The sequence below is a fragment of the Hippocampus guttulatus genome, chromosome 14 (genome assembly GCF_054856545.1).
Source record: "Hippocampus guttulatus isolate MCC_2025c chromosome 14, RoL_Hgut_1.0, whole genome shotgun sequence".
Classification (NCBI taxonomy): domain Eukaryota; kingdom Metazoa; phylum Chordata; class Actinopteri; order Syngnathiformes; family Syngnathidae; genus Hippocampus; species Hippocampus guttulatus.
The window spans coordinates 16,810,149-16,823,688 of record NC_141274.1 but is presented as its reverse complement, the minus strand read 5'-3'; the positions used below and the strand labels follow the sequence as shown (position 1 = coordinate 16,823,688).

The following is a 13,540-nucleotide window of genomic DNA, read 5'->3' as shown; positions in this document are numbered from 1 at the left end:
GTGTGTGTGTGTGTGTGTGTGTGTGTGTGTGTGTGTGTGTGTGTGTGCTTCCTGCATTGCAGGAGACAGCCAAGGGGACCTGATGAGGTTGGAGGGGAGGGCATGGAGTGCTGGGTGTATGTGTAAAGCGGACCGAGCGATGGCGCTATTTGTCCAGATAACGTTGACCCCTTGATACCCTTGCAAAGCTGAATATATCCTTGGCAGCAGGGGCGGTTCTGGATCAATTTCACTGAGGGGGCCGGGCTGGGGCCAGGGGTTTTGATGGGGGGGGGGGGGCACATTCAACCCAGGGCTAAAAAGACAGATTCAAAATCTTATTTGACTTTTTATTTCTTCAGACTTTGAAATTGTAGTCATAACATTACAGTGATGAGAAAAAAAACAGTATTAGGAGGGCTAAAATGTCTACAAGCGTAACAATACGCCGTGGCCATCTGTTGAGAATATTCAAGCCAGGGGATGATATGGTACCAGCCTGCCGGGGACAAAAATTGCAAATACACTGAAGCTAGATGTTTTACATGCATATAATTATCCAAATTTTAAAAGGCAATGTCTTATATATTGATCCTGTTAAATAAAAATTAAAATAAAAAGGGAGACTAAAAAAGTTACACACACACACACACACACACACACACGCACGCACACACACACGCACATTAACACGCGCACACACACGCAAATAGCACTCGTGTCGTGGTAATTTCCTTCTCTGCGGACTGCTTCTCATTTTCCCGCTCATTTTTAAATGGCGCAGCGCAATAAAGGGTCCGTCTAGAATGTTAAATCACGCACTTTTGTTCCACCTTTCGCGTCGGCGACTCGGCACGACTGCGTAATCTGCGCTCGGAGGGGGGGCCACAGGGGGGGGCCAGAATCGGTGCTACAGGGGCACTGGCCCCCGTTGGCCCCCCCCCCCCCAGAACCGCCACTGCTTGGCAGCCCTAGAGTTATTTTCTTTTGCACTTGTCTTCAGTGGGAGCCAGGGCTAGCCGAGAATACTTTTTCATTTGTCATTATATTTAGTTTTTATTTCCTTTTGACTTTTGTGTTTTTTTTCTATTCACTCAGTTTTTATTTGTTTTTTGCCGGTTTGTTCGTTTGTACAGTATTTGTTTTCATCTGTTAAAAATGATTCGTTTTGGATTAGTTAGTTAGTTCGTTTGTTTGTTTTTTTAAATATATCGAGTGTTATTATTGGGCTATGGTAGAATCTACAAGATGTGCTTCTGAACAAATCCGTGTGATCTATTTACACTGTCGTGGAAACTGGGGGAAAAAACAGTTTCGGCTACATCTACTCATTAAGATTCTTGTCAGATCTATGATTTCCACATATCAAAACGGGTACCATTTTACTATATCGAAAATAGTGTAAGTCAATGACATCATCATAAAACCTATCATGCACAAAATAGTATAGTTTTTATAAAAAACTATAATAGTATAGTTTTTGACATATCCATGTAAAACAAGTCAACCATTGCATAATCCATCCATCCATTTTCCGAACCGCTTGATCCTCACTAGGGTCGCGGGGGGTGCTGGAGCCTATCCCAGCCGTCTTCGGGCAGTAGGCGGGGGACACCCTGAATCAGTTGCCAGCCAATCGCAGGGAACACAGAGACGAACAACCATCCACGCCCACACTCACACCTAGGGACAATTTTAGAGCGTCCAATCAGCCTGCCATGCATGTTTTTTGGAATGTGGGAGGAAACCGGAGTACCCGGAGAAAACCCACGCAGGCCCGGGGAGAACATGCAAACTCCACACAGGGAGGCCGGAGCTGGAATCGAACCCGGTACCTCTGCACTGTGAAGCCGACGTGCTAACCACTGGACTACCGGGCCGCCCCCATTGCATAATGAAAACTACAAACACTATTTGCTGTTTGTATTATCTCATTTTGAGCAGTTTATACCTTATCCTAAATGTGGCAGTCAGCTCCATTTTTAATTCTAGTTATATATTTTTTCCAATGGCACCCTGTTGTGGCATAGCAAAAATGCTCAAGACAAAGAAATTAACATTTGTTGAATTAGTAAGCGGATGATAATGTTACTTGAAATCCAAGTTTTGATCGATTTGCAAGGGCACATTTTCCCCCAAAAGTTAAGGTTCAATTCCCACTTTTGGGGTGTTTGACCTTGGAGGGTTTTATGAGCATATTTTTTAGGCGATGGGTTACCTTATATTTACAGTATTATATTTATATAATAAATTAACTTTTCTTTTCTTTTTGAACAACACTGCCTTTTTTTTTGTCAATGAAAAAAATCTAAATCCCCAAATAAGTGATCGGTGACGATCATGTGAAATTTGAAGTCAAGGTTTGATTAATTAAATACATGTGTGTTTACTTTGTTACAAAATAAGGTGTGTCAATCACCATTATTTCTAAAATTAAAAAAGAAGAAGAAGAAGAATATTCAGGTGCGCACAATGCTTTGACGTTGTGACGTCACAATCGGTCGTCCAATGCAGCTGCGCGAGCACGCCGCCGGGACGCGCGTGCGTGTGGTCGTCCACCAAACGCTCGTGTCTCCTTCGTGCTTTTCCGTGCATCTCCGTCGAGCTAGTTGTTGTTGCTGGTGTGGCCACACCGAGGGAGCGATGATGATTGACAATAATGGCGGCGGGTTTATTCTGACTTGACTCCAGCAGGGGGGGTTGGGAGAGGAGAGGAGAAGAGAAGACGGAGAACCGTATCTGGCCGGGCCAGCAAAGCGAACCCCTCTAGGTGAATGTTATGCGCCCGTGCGGAGCAATTGATATCCCCGAAAGGAGCCAGTATCAGCGCAAAGACTTGGCTTGGGCAAGGACGGGGTTTATTCTGCTAGCTTAGCTTTAGCATCAAGGCTCCCTTTTAGCTTGCTAAGTTGAAGAGGTTAGCATTCCTGAGGCGAGGAGGGTCAGCTAAGCAAACAATGTCGCCGCTTCGCCAGCTTTCCGCCTAATTCCTCTCCCAATTTTCAAGGGCTCGGCGAATGCAGCGTTTGTTTGCAAAAGAAGAGGCGATCTCCTTAAGCAGCTAGCGCGGCGAGCTTCGTTGGGCTGTGTGGCTTCTGTTACGGAATTGCATTCAAAAACTGCCCGCTCCCTTGTTGCCAGCTCGCACAGCTAGCTCGCTAACTCAAAAAGATTCGCTGGGGCTATTTCCCCCCTTCTTCGTTTGTTAAATGACCACCGGTAGGAACAACCGAGCCATGATGGAAGGAGTCGGAGCGAGAGTGGTTCGGGGACCCGATTGGAAGTGGGGCAAGCAGGACGGCGGGGAGGGACATGTCGGCACCGTCAGGAGTTTTGAAAGTCCCGAGGAGGTGGTGGTTGTCTGGGATAACGGCACCGCTGCGAACTACCGTTGCTCTGGAGCATACGACGTGAGGATATTAGACAGTGCTCCTACAGGTACGTTATTCTTTAAAGTGCGGAACGCATCCACAATCTTAGTGAAATTGTAAATAATAATAGAGCGAGTGGTTTTGTTTACCTAGCCTAGATGAAGGCAGACGCTCGCAAGACTTTTGCATGATAAACTCAATGGAATGTGTACAGTATTGTTTTGTAGTGGGACAGTTTTCTTTGTGTATTCAACACACGGTCAGAAATGAAACTCAGGTGATTTCGGATAAGTATTCTCTCCTTACACTCCAAATTGTCCCTAGGTACCCTGCAATTGGCTGGCAACCGGTTCAGGGTGTCCCCCGCCTACTGCCCGGAGACAGCTGGGATAAGCTCCAGCAACCCCCCCCCCCCCCCCCCCCCCCCCGCGACCCTATTGAGGATAAAACGTTCGGAAAATGAATGAATGAATGTTCTCTCCTTTTCGCTATAACACACGGATGAACACTTCCAAAAGCACAATCACCGGTGGAACAAATTCAAGAAAGTGGTTGTTTTCGGGCACATCAAGTGCAATGACTCCGTTCCATTCTCACCCATATTTGAACTGGAAATACTGTATGTGCATTGGCCCATTTTAATGATGAAATTATTGATAATTATTGGGTTGAAAAAGAACATCGATGTAAGGCAGGGACCATAGAACTAAAATAATGATAAGTTATATTTTCTTCTTTTTCACTCTTAGCATGCAGGGGAAGGTACAGCAGGGGGCTAAACTTGTCTACCCTGACCATACTTCCCTGCCCAACAGGTGTTTTCGCCATTAATCCACCAATTAATTTCCAAGAATTTCCATCCACTCTTATGCCTTCCTGTCACTTTCTTAGGCCCTCTCTGTTGCAATCCGCTGATGACACTCCAAGCTCAGACACCACTTCCCTCTTAGACCATCCTCTCTGAAGCCTTGCGGTGGCGCGTTTACCGTTGATCAATTGTTAGGTGGCGTCTTGGTCTCATGATGTGAACAGCATGATAAAGAGGAATACAAGAAGCATCCTTTATTATGACATAAGACTATCTATAATCATGCATATTCACAAAATTTGACCAGTTTTTTTTTTAAACACCACAACAAAGACACACAGTTTGAGGCACACACTGAAAAAGGGGGCGTCTTTATCTCCTGGGGAACAGTTCATGGTATTGCTGTCTCACCCAAGGCCACCACATCAGGGGGAGATTTTGAGTGGATGGTCCGCTTCCCAGACTGCTTTTTTACGGGATGGCTAGGTGTGATCCACGACTCCCATTTTGGCAGGCAGCAATCTTGACTACCAGTTCTAATTAATCCAGGAAATTTATTGGTCGAGTCATGGATGTCTTTCCTTTTTTATTATTTTTTTAGCACAACAGATTTGAGGTATTTTGTTTTTAAGTTTGAACTCCAAGAAAAGCATGTGCAATATCGAATTTATCGAATGTGTTGTAATTTACATCTTTGTGTTCAGAAAAGAAAATATACCTGTTGCCGAACCGAACCCGGAATTCATAAATATGACTAAACATGTTACGACAGTCGAAACTAATTTCAATGTACCCTGTTTACGTTTTCACACCTGCAACGTTCACATTTCAAAGTCCCGATTTCACGTAAATCATTTTCAATTTGCCAATTTTGCTGACAACGAACACCTTTTACAATGTAAACTTCATTTCTAACGACCAGATTTTTCCCACAAAACAGTAAAAAGTTCTTCGTGACAACAGAAGCTAACTGCCGTCGCGACCTTGGTTATGAACAAAATGTGCAGCGCGGGATTCCCCTCTGTTGCTTAGCAACGCTACAGATCGACTCATACATTGTTGTACCTCCGGAGGCACGGCGCGGTCTTGAGCACATGGTCTGAAAACATACGTGGTAAACGGAACCAAATCATCTCGTCTGTGAAGACTGAAATTGTCTCTCACTTTCGAAAGGGAGTTTTCCAGATGAAGCTGAATCGAGATTACGAAGCTTAGCCGAGTCAATGATTTTGACAATCGACCATAGTGGCAACAAAATGGCAGAGTTCGAGGCCAACGGATTGAAAGATGATCGTAAACGGCTTTGGGGTGCGACACATCATAAACTGATGACAGTTGGCTTTGTCAGCGGCACGCGCAGTTGCCTATGGCGAGTAACATTTGCTGAGTGAATGTTTTCAGAGATGAAGTAGGAACGTTACAATTGTTTGTTTCATGTCTTCTAAAATAATTTTTTCTTTATACTGTGTACACGTATTTGTAATTGACATGTTTATACTGGATTACATGTTCATATTTTTACATCTATAAATATTCATACTGTATATTATACATTGCAAGTGGCAGCCATTTTATTGGAAATGGTTAAAATGAACTACCGTTATACCGTAGAGATTCGTTATGTCCCTCGAGGTATGTTGTAATGAGGTTTGACTGTATATAACATTTTGTCTTGTTGTTATTATCCTGTGTTATTGCTCTTAAGAATACCTGATATGGAACAGAAAAAATAAGGACGGGTGAATCGAGAAAAATTTACTTGCATCTCTGATTAACAAATATCGTAAAATGTGTTAACCATGCCGTTTAAAACGTATTGAACACATTCAGTCGAAACATGCACATACAACTCTAGCCTTTGAATGCACCAGTTAGCCGGTTGGTGACTTGCTCCACAGGCTAATGCAGCAGCTGCTCCTCCTTGTCCAAAACCACAAAGAGATGGACCTAAACGCATGACATCCATCACAGAATGTCCAAAAGGAAAGTCCATACCAGCCCAAATGTTGTCATCTTTCAACATTTCCCCTTGAGGTTCATTTAATTTGGATTTATTAGTCCAAACTGTTGCCATCATGATTAAACGTGTTAACTGTTAAGAGAGGTTTAAATCATCACTCTGGTATTTATCAAACATCACCCAAAGGCATGACACCGGTCACCTAAGATCCAAGTCAAAATCTTTTGTACACATGAAGCTGGTAAAACTGGCTCCGACAACACTCATATGCGATAGCAGCTGTAAAAATAAATCAATAAATAAAAGCATAAGTATTAGAGCATGACAGTTGTGATCAAACCAAAAGCCAAATATTTTCATCTTCTAATTTGGGCTACACTGAGATCGACGGTTGGCTCCTCCCGAGATTTTTATGACATTTGTCATCTTTTTTTGTGTGTGTGTGCAAACTATTAGCCGTGGTATTCACGCGCAGCGACTCGCACCCACTTAACTCATCAACACTCCTCCTTGTCCCGCAGGCATCAAGCATGACGGAACGATGTGTGACACTTGCCGTCAGCAGCCCATCATTGGCATTCGCTGGAAATGTGCTGAATGCACCAATTATGATCTCTGTACAACCTGTTACCATGGTGACAAACATCACTTGAGACACCGCTTCTACAGGATCACCACCCCGGGCAGTGAGAGGTTAGTTAAGATGACTGCTTAGATAAAACAAACAAACAAAAAAAAACAGACATTAAGTTTAGGTTACAATACAATGTGTTTCACTCTTTTATTTGGGTCTCTGTGTTTGTGATATTTGAGAATCTTTTAAGTGCGCCCTTGCTCACAGGCAGACATAATCTATCTGAATGCTCCCAGCCCCCAGTTGCCAGGCAACAAACTCACCTTGCTTAAATCTTTTTGCATGTTATATAAAGGCGGGGATTCACATATATGCTTCAGTCGCCGTAGTGGAAACAGCGGCGCTGGTCGACTTCCAAGTCATTCTGATTTCAGAGCAGTGTGTACCCTCTGAAATAACTCAATGTCTGCATCACACTTTACTCTTTGCCATTATCATTGGCACTCATCTGAGGTGAAATCACATAAAACACAAATAATGCTGAAACTGAGCCAAAGTCTCACAAAACATGCTGACATGTTGCATGTTTATTTGTGGAAATACGATATACTGTAAATAGTACTTTTCTTTCTTTGTTTCTTTTAAAGGCCTATCGCCCAATTGGCGAGTGGTATTTATTTATTTTAGTTGCCTCAAATTCAGTTCTAAACACACCAATGCTTCTTTTATATCAATCCCGCATCCCAACACAGACGAACACATGGCCCAACAGACGGCTGTCTTTTCAACCGGTTACAACTTCATCCCCCACCCCCGCCCCCTGAGACAGACGGTGCACACAATGCACAATGGCTGAGGCAGTCCCCCCCCAGAGATCACACTCGTCTGCCAACATGATAGTGGGGTGGGGGTGCTGTATTATATTCTTTCAGTCAATTCTGAGCAGGGAGTCGTTCACGGTGTTGTACCACCACTGTCCAGCTGCCATAGGATGTTAGCAGTTGTATTTATTTACTTTTTGAAATGGCCACAAGCTTTGTCTGCACGTGTCAAGGAAAAAGAGGCAAGTGAGTCGTAGAAACATTTTGCCAACACGGCCGACAGTCAGCGCAAGCACAAAGATACAACAATCAAGTCTGCAAAGCCGCATGGACCACAGGAGTCAACATTCTGGCTAAACGTGTTGCTGAGCATTATTGTCAGAGTTGACAAGCTTGCAAATGTGATGCTTTTAAAGGACTTACCTTGAAAGAGAAGTCTTAACAAGTGTGAATTATTTGGCGACAAACTTGTGTACCACTGGTTGCATTAGATTAGGCAATTAACCAGTATTGTTGTTTGTAGAAGAATCGGCCAACTATGCATCTGCTGAATGCCTTGCTCAGCTATCGGCTTGGACTTGGTATCAACTGATACTCAGAATCGATTGACTCAACTTGGACTCAGGTGCAAAACAATGTGATTAGGACATCCAGAGTGAAAAGTGTACCATCATACTCAAGTCTCCCCTTTATGACTGTCGCCTGAAGATTTTTCACATGAAGTCCAAGTAAAGTTTGACACACTGACATGAGCCACATATCAGCATAGTATGCCATGCATTTTAAAATTGGTCCTACTCTGGGAAAACTTGATCAGAGACCCGAACAACTGAATGGGCTGTCTTTCTTGGTGTGGACAGAGTGCTTCTGGAGTCGAGGCGCAAATCAAAGAAAATCACAGCCAGAGGCATTTTTACGGGTGGCCGGGTAGTGCGAGGAGTGGACTGGCAGTGGGAAGACCAGGATGGAGGCAACGGAAGGCGAGGAAAGGTAATGGCCAATAACAGGCCTCCAAAACACACATGACTCTACGTCAGTGTCCTTGTCTACACAGTGAAACACATAACCGTTGTATCTTTTTAAAGTGTGCATATGCCGAAAGTACCACTTTGTTCGTAGTTTTCATATGCGGAAGACTATGAAAAGGTGTTGAGGAAGCCAACCATCCATCCATCCATTTTCCGATCCGCTTTATCCTCACAAGGGTCGCAGGGGGTGCTGAGCCGATCCCAGCCATCTTGAACCGGTTGCCAGCCAATGGCAGAGCACACAGAGATGAATAACCATCCACGCTCACACTCACACCTAGATTTACAATTTAGTGTTCAATCAGCCAGCCATGCATGGTTTTTTTTTTTCGAATATGGGAGGGAACCGGAGAACCCGGAGAAAACCATGGGGAGAACATGCAAACTCCACACAGGAAGGCCGGAGTCGAACCTACGACCTCTGAACTGTGAGGTCAACGTGCTAACCACTGGACCAGGCCGCCTGTTGAGGAAGCCATCCTTTTTATATTATGCATTGGTCTTAAATAATGATGCCTTTCATCTTGCTGATTGATGTTAATCCTGACTAATGCTACGCATAAACGTCATTCTGGAGTCATTCCGATGACAGATGGGGTTGCACTTGTTGTCCAGTATCTGTACTACATACTGTCATTGACTCGGCTCTAGTCCCAAGCATATTTTAAGAGGCCCTCTCAGCAATTTAATACGTCATTTTTCTGCCTTATTTAATGGTATATCTCATCACTATTTCATGATGCCGGCAGCGGCAATTGCGCTCCCTCCGAAAACCATTATGGCATCTCCTCATGCATAGATGTACTTCTAGTGTGGCCTAAATATTAACTCGACCCATTACTCAATTTCCTCTGTGAGGAACTGAAAATAAACAGGTTACTGAATTTACTTCGGATACATGTTTTCATGAATGAATGAATTTACTCTGGTGCCCTTCATCTCATGACACTTTCTCTACCTTATTGTAAGTCAAGTCCCACAATCCATCTGCATCCATCCATGACCTCGGATTTGGTCAGCTCTCAATCGCCAAAATTTACCATTGACATCATTAAGGTTTGGAATAACACCTGTCAGCTTTTCAAACTTGTTCGAGCTCTGGAGGCAATGTTTTAACCTACTTGTTTGTTTGTTTTTGCTACACCCCAAAATCTTCATTGGCCAAAAAATGACAAAGGTATTTAAAATAATCGTCTCAGAAATAAATACAATATAAATGATAAAACGACCAAACACCGGCAGAAGTTTATCCTAATTTAGTAGAGAGAGAGAGATGTGTGTGTTTGGAAATTGTGGATGTTTTGTCCTCCGGGCCAAAGAGGAAAAGATCCATCCGGACTATTATGGAAGCAAAGTTCAAAAGCCAGCATCTGTGATGGTATGGGACTGGGTTAGTGCCAATGATGTGGCAAACCTAGACATCTGTAAAAGCACAATTCATGCTTAAATGTACATACAGGTTTTGCTGCCATCCAAGCAACGTCTTTTACATGGACACCATTGGACGGCCCTGTTTAATTCGGCAAGACAATGCAAAACCACAATATGGGAATGGGGAAGAATTCCACCTTCAAAGCTTCAAAGATTAGTGGCCTCAATTCCCAAACATTTATTGAATATTGTTAAAAGAAAAGCCTGATGTAACACAGTGGTAAACATGACCCCATCTCAGCTTTTTGGAAGGTGTTGCAGCCAATTAAAAAATTGTTGTTTTTTGTTTTGCGAAAATCAGTCAAGTTTATCAGTTTAAACATTAAATATCTTTGTTAGTTGTAGCTAGTGTTAGTAGCTGTATATTCATTTAAATTGAGGTTGAACTTGATTTGCACATCTTTGTAGTGGTACCTCTACCGCATCTGTCTATGTGTTTAAATAGATAAATATGTGTCTGTACGGCGTCCTTGTCATTCGCCCCTTGGGCCATGAGGTGTTCCAATAGTTTTATGTAAATGTGAATCACCCAGAGAAAGTGTTCACCAATCCGGCGATCGCTCCCTTTGCTGATGCTGATGTTTGCCTTGGACATTTTCGAAGGATTGTTAAAAGTCGACAAAAGCAAACATCCTTGGATCAGTTCTTTACAAATGCCAGGCAAAAACCACTTCTGAGAGAGAACATAAACTAAAAAGGGCAAAAAACGATGAGGATTCAGTTAAAAGTTAAATGACCGTTATTTGGATTCTTCACTCTATTTTTTGATTTTTACATTATGAACAACTCTCATTTATTGTGCAATAATCGAATTGTAACATGTATTTGTTACATATTTTGAATGATGAATTTTCATGCTTTTGGAAACATGTCTGAATTTTGGGGAGTGGGGCTTGGAACGGATTAGGGCATTTACATGGAGAACGCATCTCGACTGACAAAATTTTTCTAGTTCAAAAATTTCTTCCAGAACCAATTAACTTCTTAAGTAGAGGTAGCACTGTATTCAGTTTTTTTTTTTATGTTTAACACAACATCCCAACTTCATTGGAATTGGGTTTGTAATACTCTATGAATGACAAGCCACAAGCATATCGTCCCCCTGTTATGTTTATTTTTCCCCCCAAAAATCTTCATATATTTTAAGTCGTTAAGAAAATGTATGCATCTGTCCATTATCAGAGAGTCCCAGGAATGTTGCAGCCTATCCCAGTTGCCTTTAGCAACTGGTTGTCAAGCAGTCGCAAGTTACACATAGACGCACAACCGTTCACACTCACAATCATTAATAAGAAAAGTACAAAAGTATGGGCAAACTTTTTATCGTATTCCTTTTTGCATTTTGCTGTTTGTCAGGGCGACTCCTTGTACCTCCAAGAACATCTCTTTTCAGGAAAATGAAGGCATGTTTGTTCAACCATTAACAATATAGTACCTCTTCAAAGAAAGCAAGCCATTTTCAACATTTTAGTTTGGTCAATAATTTGTCAAAATAGCATTTTGGTGTTGAGTGACCAATATTATAGATTTGTGAAAAAATTACAAATTGTGGCATAAGGGCTTTCAGCCCAATGTGAAAAATGTTTTTAAACATTATAATTAGTAAGTTAGACCCACATCATAACAAAAGGGTAAAGTTAGTTTTTCGCGTTTTTTTTTTTGTAATTCATTCACATTCTTCTTCTCTAAGCATCACATACTCACACATAATTAATCCTCTGATGTTTACTGAACTCTGAAGTCTATTGCGGTGAACATTACAACAGTACAGCAATGAGTACATCCAATAGTTACACTTCCCTTTTTCCTCAACAGGTGACCGAGATTCAAGACTGGAGCGCCGCCAGTCCTCATAGTGCTGCCTACGTGCTATGGGACAATGGGGCCAAGAACCTGTACCGTGTCGGTTTTGAGGGAATGGTGAGTGTGCGCGCGCACACACACGCACGCCCGCCCGCCCGCGCACACGCACGGTGTCCTTCAATACATCAGCTGTCAGGTGGCTTTTGTGTCTGACCATAGGGTGGAGGCTCTTATTTCCCCCTCCGAGGGCTTTGTGAGAGCCACAGTGGGCTCTGCCACCCCCCCCTCCCCCACCCCCCATTGTTTGCACAAGCAGCTGGAGGTGGAACCATCTGCATGATAAAGGCAATCTGCTTTTTAAGAGGGGGTGATCGTGAACATGGAGGTCAACTTAAAAGAAGTGGAATGTGAATGCATCGACACACGCGTCTCTGATAAAAAGCACGCTTCTGCACATTGTTTGAATTTGGCTTTGTTTCGTGAAAGAAGCCAATCGGGTTTTGCAGTTGCATAACCGATTTGTCCTTTTCTTATTCTAATGTAAACGAACCTCTAAAGTTGAACACAATCTGTTCCAGTTACAAGTACGGACTAATTCTTTCCAGGGCAAAACTATCTCCATCATTAGTTCACCTTAAACTTCTTAACTGTGTAGAACTGAGTTAACTGAAAATGAAGATGAAACAATACAACAATCTTAATGGGACTTAAGGATGGGAAGTTGAACATAATTGTTAAAGTATTTTCACTTAGGGCTAATTTAACTTCCATTGACAGCTTTTTTCCTTTGTGTGCAGCATAACTGCTAAATGTAGCTCCACCATGTTTGCTTTGAACTCTGGGTTCCACTAATTGAACCGAGTCTGCAAACCTCAGAGGCCGATTGGGTTTAAATGCTATGCACATTTTTTTAATGTAAGCAGGACCCAACCCATATACTGTATACCATCAGCAGAATTTTCAAATGTGTTCTCCAGCGCAGTTTTTAGCAGTGTAGACAATGCTCAGTGTTCTGAATGAGTTGCAACTGTTTGAGAATCTTTTAAGGGACTCAAGCCCAAAGACCATCACAATAATAAAGTCTACTGAAGACAAAAACCGATTGTTTCCCTTGCTCTGCTTGGACCAAGCAACCCCCATCAAGGATATGTTTTTTCAGCTAGTAAAAGCCAGTTTTAGTATTTGATGTGATATTATGGCTGAAAGTCAGATCTGAATCAATCAGCACCCCAAAGGTTTGCCCTTGTTTTTTGGCTTTTAAAGACAGCGACTGCAAGTGTTTACTAACAGCAATCCTCTTTTCTCTGTTGTCAAAAATAGTCACCTCAGTTTTGTTTTGGTTTAGTTGAACAACATTTTGTGACACAACACCTTAATTGAATTGATCTGATTTGGGGACATTGCTAGATATAGCTGCATATCATCTGCATAGCCCTGATAACAGGCATTTGCCTTCTAAAGATTTTAACCCAAGGGTAGTATATGCAGGCTGAACAAAAGGGGTCTAAGGACTGACCCGTGAGGGACTCCACGTCATGGCCAGTCATTCAGATTCAAAAGTTCCAATGTTCACAAATTAACTCCTTGCCTCTGAGTAGGGTCAAAACCATTTTAGGACTGTTTCAAAAAAGTTAAGTGTTGTCTGTATTGGCAGGAAGATATAAAATGCTCAATTTTATGACATGTCATGACGGTGCTTCATGTCGCAGTTTGTGCCTTGCTTTTCTTAAAGTTAGGTGTAAAAACAAGTTAACGGGTGTTCAAA

General features: G+C 42.4%; 1 protein-coding gene across 8 annotated transcripts in view; it reads left to right on the top strand.

The window, feature by feature from the left end:
- Positions 1-2,580: 2,580 nt before the first annotated feature.
- The window catches only part of mib1 (MIB E3 ubiquitin protein ligase 1), an 89,470-nt gene continuing 78,510 nt past the window's right edge, over positions 2,581-13,540 (top strand). For 4 of the 8 annotated variants that reach the window (XM_086130155.1, XM_086130154.1, XM_086130153.1 and 1 more), the window contains exons 1-4: positions 2,582-3,417; positions 6,640-6,811; positions 8,374-8,503; positions 11,788-11,892. In XM_086130155.1, coding sequence (XP_085986281.1) covers positions 3,189-3,417; positions 6,640-6,811; positions 8,374-8,503; positions 11,788-11,892 — 636 coding nt within the window. In that variant the 5' untranslated portion in view covers positions 2,582-3,188. Of the gene's footprint in view, positions 3,418-6,639; positions 6,812-8,373; positions 8,504-11,787; positions 11,893-13,540 lie in introns of all 8 variants that reach the window. The other 4 variants (XM_086130151.1, XM_086130150.1, XM_086130152.1 and 1 more) reach the window with 3 other exon arrangements.